Below are 8,733 nucleotides of genomic sequence, written 5' to 3' on the forward strand. Positions count from 1 at the left end.
TTTAAGCCCCTCTATTTGTTACGTATTCAAAACACAGATCTTTTTTTACTTCACCAGTCTATCTAGACCAGAGTTGTGGATTTGGTTTAGCCCTACTTTGGTCTTAACATTTCAAGCATTTAACTTTGAGGATTCGTGTGAAGCTGGCACATCTGCAGAATCAGTAAATCAGGTATTTTCAGTTTCCATGTTAGTCCAGTAAGTGGCAGTAATTTAAGGTGTTCTCTTTCTCAGGGTTAGTTCAACCTGTGTCAGTATATATATAGCTGAACTAAAGTATTTTCTTCATATGCTTCACATTTCTCTGTGTCTTATTTGTAAAACAAATTACTTTTTCAGAATGCTAAACTTACAGGGTTCTATTTTGTTGTTTGGTTTTTTCCTTGATTTTAGATTCTCCTAAGTCTAAGTCAAAGAAGAAGAAAAAAGAAAAGCACAACAAAAAGGTAAAAGTTTACAAAGAGAAATAGGTAGTTAAAAAACAAAACCATTCTTTATATTTCAATAACCTTAAATGTCATGGAAGACAATGCTTTTGTCTGTGACTGTGTAAATCTAAATCATGCTTGTAGGGTGGTGGTAGCTGAACTGATAAATGAGCACTTGATTTTATACAAAATGAGAAATAATTTGCCAATCATTGCTGGTCCAGCTGGAGTTTAGAGTAGTCTCTGAAGAAAAGAGAAGTGGGGAATCTTGATAACTTTATAGAATTTGTCAGAAGAAATTATTTGTAGTCAGTGAGAGAAACAAGTGGTAAATTCTTGCTGTTGTAATTTTTCAATTCCATTTTCCATTCTATTTATTTTATATATTGGAGTTACTTCAAAAGAGAGAGAACGGGGAGTCAGACCTTTTTTGTTCCTTGGAGTCCCAAGGGTTGCTCTGGTGCATTATTTTCTACTAGTTGTCCAGCAGTGGTAATGGCAAGCAGTAGTGGCTTTTTTGACTTGAGTGGCCTTGAGAGATCCTTGTGGGTTTGGGGGTTTTTGCCCTTGTTAGTCTGTAAGCATAACAGCATATGTCTTATTATTGTAGAAAAGGAAAAAGGAGAACAAAATGAAGAAAAAGAAAGAAAAGAAGAAAAGGAAAGAGAAAACAGGACCTGTCCAGCTTTCCAAGGTATACTGGTCTGACTGTGAAGCCCTGTTTTATTTCTCACCTACATACTTAATCTGTCCTGTCATAGAAATGTTTATAACGTCACCAGTTTGGTCATCAACCAGTAGAAACCTCCTTCTGTTGTTGTGGACAATTAGGAAGTATAGAAGATGATTGTCTGTAATTTTACATAAGATGGTACATAACAAAGCTTATGTCTTTTTAATATGTGATCTCATTTCAGTTCTTCAAAAACAAAAAGAAGAATGAAAACTACAGCATGATAACTGGAAAGAAAATTAAGATGAAAATAAAGAAGACTAAGGAAGATATAGAGGTAAGAAATAAGTAGTCTAAATGTCCCTAAGAAAAAATACTGTATCTTTTAATATTTTTCTAATAGTAGTTTTTGTAGAAGAGTGGGTCTTGCGGTTAGGAGTTGTAAACTGAGTGTAGCTTCTAGTGTGGCTGAGAAATTTTAATTCATTCTTTTGGCAGGCTTTATGTTATGAAGGGGCTTGGAATACTCAGTCCTGAGCATATAAACCAAAGGATGCTTGTGTGGGTTCTTAGCATATCAGCCTCTAATCATTAGCCAGTTTGTAGCTTTCTCTTGCACTGGTGTTAATTGCACTCATCTTCTTTCAGACTCTTGTGATCAGTTGTGGTAATTGCTACTGTTTTTCTAACACATGCAAGACTAGCTTTTATTTAGAGAGGAATTTAAAAAAACACAGTAGTAGTATTAGGACCACATGCTCCTGCATTTTTTCAGAGCAGTCAGATGTTTTTGCTGAGACACCCAGGGAAATAAATACCATGAATAGTATTGTGTGGTATTGCTATGGATGTTTGGACTCAGCACTTAAATAATACCTTCACCCTTCAACAATTTCCATACCTTAGGGTGACCTGCAGAGGGCTCTGGTGCTGGTCTGGAAGTGTTATTTCCTTGAGGTATCCAGCTTGGCAGATTCTGGTTCAGCCCTAGTAGTTTGTTCTACAGCTACCAAAGCAGTCCTGAGCATTTTGAGTTAAACTTGACTGAAAATACATAATCTTCTCTCTGTGACACCAAAGTGTGTGCTAAATTACGCTAAATGTTTGCTAGTTCCGTTCCAGTAACCTGCTTGCTGTGATACTTGATTTCAAATATTTGATGCTGGTCCTTTTTTTGATTGATGCCTGTGGTCTTGCTGAATTGAACAACATCCGTTCTTTACAATATTTAAAGATTCAATAATTTTTTTTTATAAAAAACGCTGGAATTAACTGGTTGGGCCATCTTTTACATGAAGAAAGAACCTAAGTTCAGGGTTCTGTTATGCTGCATAAGCTGCTGTTTATGCATAGGGAAAAAAAGATACTTTCCAAAGCACAGGACTTGCTCTGGGTACAGTGAAAGTTGCTTCAGCCACCAGAGAGGAGCATCTGTTGTGCTTGTGAGTTCCCTCCTGGGCAGGCTGTGAGCTGCACGATGACAACCCATTGGAGCCTCCTTAGGGAGCCACTTAGGAAATGTCTCATGAATAGTGACAGCTTGTCTCCCCAGTACCCATTGCCTGGCACTTCCCCTGGGCACCCACGCCTCACTGGTAGCTAGTTAGACCCAGCTGTGTCAATGGCACTTGCTTTGGGATGTGAAAACCCTACAGAAAACAGGGATCTGCGGTCTTGCTCCTGAGTACAGGTCTGTTCAGCCACTGCCTCTGCTTGTCTGCTCTGCAGAGAGACCGGAACCGTGCACAGCTCCTGGAATTTCTGAACTCTGCCTTGTAACGGGAAGAGTGCTCACCAAGGATTGGTAGATGTACCAAGCCAACCATCATCCTAGCAGATCACTAAAGGGAAACTCAGGGAAAAGGACACCAAGTTGGACAAGACCAGACCTTCCTACAGAGAAGAAAATTGGGATGTCCTTTTTTAATGGCAAAGCAAAGAGTAGCTAATAACTTGTTAATGGAGATCCATGTCCTCCTTTTAAGTTCCTAAGGTAATAGCCAGTCTGTGGTGTTTCAGAAAAGCCCAAGTGTGTGTTGTTCACAATGATAAGAAATGACACACTGAAGTCCAGCAATGTAATTTCTATCCTAACTGCATGCAGAATGCACTCTGGATTTCAAATGTCTTAATTTTTCTAGTAGTTTAAGCAGAGTATTTGTAAATGTCTGTTTAAAAGATGAGGTGTTTCTTTTATGTATATTTTTTTCTGGTAGTGGTTATGCTTATCCTAAAGAGCAAATTTACCTTTGTAAATAGAACATCCTTTTACATAAATGATTTTTTTTTTTTGAAAGTTCATTCACTAATATGTTATTTTGTTTCAGAATTTGAGATGTGGAGTTTCTCTGGACAGTTTATTGCTCTCTCTCATTAGAAAGTGTAACAGCAAAATACTCTAGAGCAATAATGGTAGCAAATTATTTTTATCCTAAAATAGAAGCAGGAAAGGTCTCTGGTTTTGTTTATCTGAATCAGTTGTTCAGCTCATAGCAGATAGTTTACTCTCCATGTCTGATGTTGCAGTTCCTAGACTAAAAGTTCTGGAGTTGTGGCCTGCTTTTCTGATCCTGTGAGCCATGTAACAAATCTTTCTCTCTCTGAAGTGCAGCAAGACACATCCTTATCGACATACCTTAGTCTGATGGACAAGAGCTGTGGAATGGTGTTGAGGCAGGCAGTGGCAGTGACTTCACAGGTCTGTTGACAGTCCACTGTGAGATGAGACAGGTTTGGACAGGCATCAGGAGCCCATCACAGCTTGTGGGTGTGCCAGTGTGGTAATTTGCTCAGTGCCTGCCTTCTTTCCAAAACTTGACTCTTGGTTACCCAGCAGGCCCCTTTGTACATAACCCCGCTGTGGGAATTCCACTTGAATCGCTCATGAATCAGGTGCTCCTCAGGGGCTGCAGTTTAGGAATGCCTGAAGGAAGGACTCAAGGGGAGTTGACTTTGACAAGAACATCAAGTGTACAGCAGTCAGAGTGGGGGGAGTTCATTAAAGAGCAAATGGAAAACTGTGTCTGTGTCTGCTACAGTGTTTTGAAGTAAACTTGAAGATTTATACAATTGTTCAAGGGATGATTTTATAACTGTTTTGATGTGCAAAACCTTCTGAAGATGCTAGAATCCTCTCCTTCCCCTAGTTTTGTTTTGAAGCATTTTGTAGTTGTTGCAGAGATGTAACTCTAGAGACTAAAGCCCTGATCCAGCAGAGCAACTCTTTACATCCTTGTGAGCATAAAACTTGTAAAAACATAGGTAAGAAATGGAGTTTCCTTGACTTTTAATCCAGCAATGGAAAGGGTTTTTTTGAAAGCACTGTTCTGAAATGTTACTGGGGGGTAAAAACAACCGAAAAAGAAAGCTCCTTTTATTTATCATGGGGATTATGTTTTGATTTATGCTACTTTGGTATTTTCTAGCTAGTGATGTCAAAGCATCTTGCCCACATAAGCAGCTTTTATCTCTGGACTTTGCATAACAAGGTTAATCCCAAACACACTTCAGAGGACAACATCCTTCCTGTTCCCTAGGTTATATTTTATGTAAAGATAGTTTAATTTTGGAAAACTTGGTGTGGAGTAGAGAGTAGAAATTTTAAAGATGGAAAGAAATAGGAACGGGAAACCCAGAGGTCACAGTTGAAAAGAACTGCATTGGTTGGAAGGTCCATGCTTAGTTTAAATAATTTTTTTTTGTTGCCTTGGTCAAGATCATAAAATTCCTGCCCTGTTCCACATTAGTATGAGAAAGGCAAAGGGCCTTTTAGTAATATGATTTGGACTGCTCTTCCTTTAGGGTTTTGGTAGTTGTCTCTCATGGTACAAAAATCGGTCAAACTATTCCTTCTTAAAAAACAAAGCTTTTTTTTGGTTTGTGTTCAGGACAGAGAAATTTTCTGTTTACTTTTCTTGACATGCTGGATATGCTTTGGTGATGCTTTAAAATATTTCTGTGCCAGCATTTATTTCTAAGCTATCATTTCTTCTAGAAAGCCAAACTGCTTAAACTCTGTGGCAGTGATTCTGCTTTATTCTCTCCTGCCCAGTCAGTTACAAGCGCTCCCTGAAACTTCCCAGCAGTTGCTGCTTTTCTAAGCCTCCTATTCTACCCATGTCCATGTAGATTCTCGGCTTCTAAAGAGGCTTGAATCATGTTGCATCCTTCCCTTCTCTGTCTTTCCCCACAAGCACTGAGATCCTGGGCATCTTCTTGAGACTGAGCGTCTTTGAGGCTGCTGTTGGGAAAAGGCCAACAGACTCCAGTCCTCCCTAGTGAGCACAGGCCCTTACAGCCAGAATAATTTTCCATGCTTGCACCCTCAGGGAAGAGGGTCATTTCACTGACCTTTTCACTAAAGCATAGCTTCTTAATACTGCTTCACATCCCTGTAGTGGCAGCTGCACCAGACTGAACCAGATGAGAAGGTTACAGCAGTTAAAATGTGGTGAAAATCAGGCTGAGAAATTTGCGTGAGGGAACTGTGAAAGAGCGTGGGATATTAACCTGATACACACATGCCTGATAGAGAGACTTGCTGCCAGGTCTACCAAAAAGTTCATGTCATGGGCAAAGGTGAAGGCTGGAACAACAGAGCCATGGAAAAGGTGTGAGGTAGGGCTGGAGGGAGACAGCTGCCATCAGAAGTCATGGAGTGGGGCAGAGGCCAGATGATGAGGCAGGGGCTGCAGAAGCTTACTTGGCTGGCAAGTTGAGGTTCTTCCTACAATGCTGAATAATAGAATCATTCAGATGTGAAACCTGCCTTTTGTGTGAGTGTGTGTGTTACAGTCTTCCCTATCATACTCACCTTCTGTGTTCTGCACCATTTTGCATTCTGGGAATCATGCAGAACTCAACTGAATTTTTTTAGCTGCAGAATTTTCAGAAACAGAAGTCACTGTTGTGGGAAGGAGAGGAAGGACACATTCTTTGAGCTGCTGCTGCCATGCCTGTCTTCCTTGGCACTGTTTAAAGTATTACATCCCAGCCTGTTCTTGTGGGCAGTGGAATTCTTTGTTACTCATTTCCTTTAGAGTTGGCTTGAACTTCACTCTTTTGCCCACACAAAAGCGTAGCAGAAATGAAAAGCTGAGGAAATATTGATGAATGCCACTTTGACTTGGAAGTACCTGGAACCAAGGTGTCTCATCCTGAGCAGGGCCTGCCATTTTGGTAACAGTTCAGTATGGTGAAACTTGGGCAGGTTATGCTCTTTAGATGTACTTGGGGAGAAATGTATCATTCCCAGTCATCCTCTGCAGCAGGAAAAACAGTGAACTCTACATGCAGGGGAAGAGCAAAGGTCAGAGAGGCTGAAGCGATTTGCCCTGGGGTCACTTACTGAACCTTTCCTGGTGTGGGCAAGGGCCTTGATGGCTGGTGGAGCTCTGATGTCCATTCCTATGTTAAACACACCCCTCATGGTCTTTGCTGTGTGGGTCTTTGCTGTGTGTATTTAGAAACAAGTTTCCAAAGTTCTGGTTCAACACTCAAGGTTGGGACCTCCACTGTCATTTGAGGACTCTGTGGAACTGCTGGATTTTATGTCATCCTAGGTTTCCCTGAAGGAATGAGGTCCTGGGCACACCTGAGAATCGTGCAGTTTGCACTTGGTTATATTTGAAGCTGTAGGGCAATGAGTTTTTGAGGACCTGCTTCTTAAAATTAATGGCAAGCACTCATCTACCTAGTTCCACCTCTGGAGAAAATTAATCATCAAAACTGCCCAGTGCAGAGACTGTGATTTATTTGCCTGTTGACAACAGGTATTTTTTCTCCCTGCCTGTTCAATTTCAGTCTTAAATTGTGCTTCAGGAGTATGAGTCATGTAGTATTGTCTAAGGGATGAGCAGGACATGGTGCTGAGGGGTCTAAGGAAGCCTTTTGAGAGCCCTTTGGAGCAGCGTGAAGAACATCATTACTTCCCAGCCTGAGAGGCACAGTGTTTGTGATGGCAGCTGCTCCCATGCCAGTGTGCTGGCACTGGTGCCCTCTTCCTCTCAGGCACTGGACACCAGGGATAACATCACTTGTGTTCACTTTGCTCTCCATTTGTGAGCTGCTCTAGAGGTGACAGAACAGTGGTATGAGTGTGAGGAATCTGCATTTGTCTGGAAAGGCCTGGTTAGGAAGCTGCTGCCTGTTCCCTGGTTGGTCGGCGCTGGAATATCTGCCGGTAGGTGGCAATGCTGTCCAGCTGGAATGTCACCGAAATTCCACTTTTTTTTTTTTTTTTTTTTTTTTTTTTTAACCTTTGGACATTGGCTTTGCACTTTCTTAGTCTGAAACCCTATAATTAGCCTGCAAATACCTAATTATGGTTATGGGGAACATGTGTTAATACTGTTCTATGAATTTAATCCAGTCTTTGTTCCTTTCTTGCCCTTGGCTGTGCTGAGGACAGACAATAGTCTCTTCTGCTGGTGCCTGCGTGCCAAAGGCAGAAGGAAGCCTTTAACTTCTCAGTAGCTGAATGCAAAGGGAGTAGGTTGCTGAGAGCCAGCAGGGGCCTGGAAGGTGCACTACCCTACCTGGGGCTGCTGAGTTCTTCAGAAACTGCACTCTGCTCTTTTCCATCTCCTAAATATCAGTGTCAGAATATAGAAACTCACCTACATAAGGAGTATTTCAGTGTCACTGCTTCATAACATGTCTGGTTATTTAAATAGTCTTCAGACCAAATTAAGTACAATCTGTTGCTTTAGGCAACTTGACACCTGAAAGAATCAGGTTGGAGAAGTATTGCAGATGGACTGTGACCTGTGGAGGCCTCTGAGGATACACCATTGTGAACACTAAACAGATGTAATAGTAATTACATTCTGAGAGCAGATACTCTGATGTCAAGAACACAGAAGCTTTTTCCTCACTTTGGTGTCTCTGCTCCTGAGTTAGATTTCATTTATTTGGTAATGGCAACATGTGTCTGTGGCTAAAATATAGAGGTAAAATGCTATAATCTGTGGATAATCCTGGCCAGGACCTTAACAATTTATAATCTTATGAAGTGTCCAGTGACAATGTAGACAGTGTGTTCTTGTAGGCCTCTTTCTCACCTTTCTGTTGTGCTTTTTAAGATCTCATCTGGTAAGGATTTTCCCTTAGTCTGAGAGTATCTTTGTGTAGCAAATACACAGAAAATACATGGTGGTCATTGGGAGACCTGAGCCCAAGACCCAGTGTTCAGGGCCAGCAGAGCATCTTTCTGATGTAAGCCAGCTTGAGTTTGTCTGACCATGCAAAGGGAACAAGAGGTCCCTTGTGCCAACAGCCCACACACAAACAGCAGTACCAGGGAAAGGCAGGCACTGAAATTATGATGTCTTTGCCTGGCACAGGTGGGTGGAACTGAGGGAGGTCTAATAGCCCTTCCTCTATTGCAGAGCACAACCAAAAAGGCTGTGACTGATGCAGTCCAGTTCTTCCAAGAATGCTTTTTGGGCAAAACTGCAGTACCATATCCTTTAGCAGGGAGGTGTAGCAGAACACAGGAATATCAGAGTGGCCATTCAGTCAAACTGTAGTTTTCCTTCTGGGAGAGGCCTATAGCAATGTCTGGGGGAAGCAGTGTAAGCAACCACACAGATTTGCTTGTCCACAGCTTCTGGCAAGGAGTAACTCAAGCCC

The 8,733-nt window shown here is 41.5% G+C and overlaps 1 protein-coding gene across 1 annotated transcript in view; it reads left to right on the top strand.

Moving 5' to 3' along the window:
- Window positions 1–4,121, top strand: part of LOC131577686 (protein FAM133-like) — a 6,845-nt gene extending 2,724 nt beyond the window's left edge. Inside the window, exons 5-8 of the mRNA XM_058835731.1 lie at window positions 394–446; window positions 1,039–1,122; window positions 1,346–1,438; window positions 2,830–4,121. Coding sequence (XP_058691714.1) covers window positions 394–446; window positions 1,039–1,122; window positions 1,346–1,438; window positions 2,830–2,880 — 281 coding nt within the window. The 3' untranslated portion in view covers window positions 2,881–4,121. The remainder of the gene's footprint in view (window positions 1–393; window positions 447–1,038; window positions 1,123–1,345; window positions 1,439–2,829) is intronic.
- The last annotated feature ends 4,612 nt before the right edge of the window (window positions 4,122–8,733 follow it).

The sequence above is a fragment of the Poecile atricapillus genome, chromosome 3 (assembly GCF_030490865.1).
Source record: "Poecile atricapillus isolate bPoeAtr1 chromosome 3, bPoeAtr1.hap1, whole genome shotgun sequence".
Taxonomy (NCBI): Eukaryota; Metazoa; Chordata; class Aves; order Passeriformes; family Paridae; genus Poecile; species Poecile atricapillus.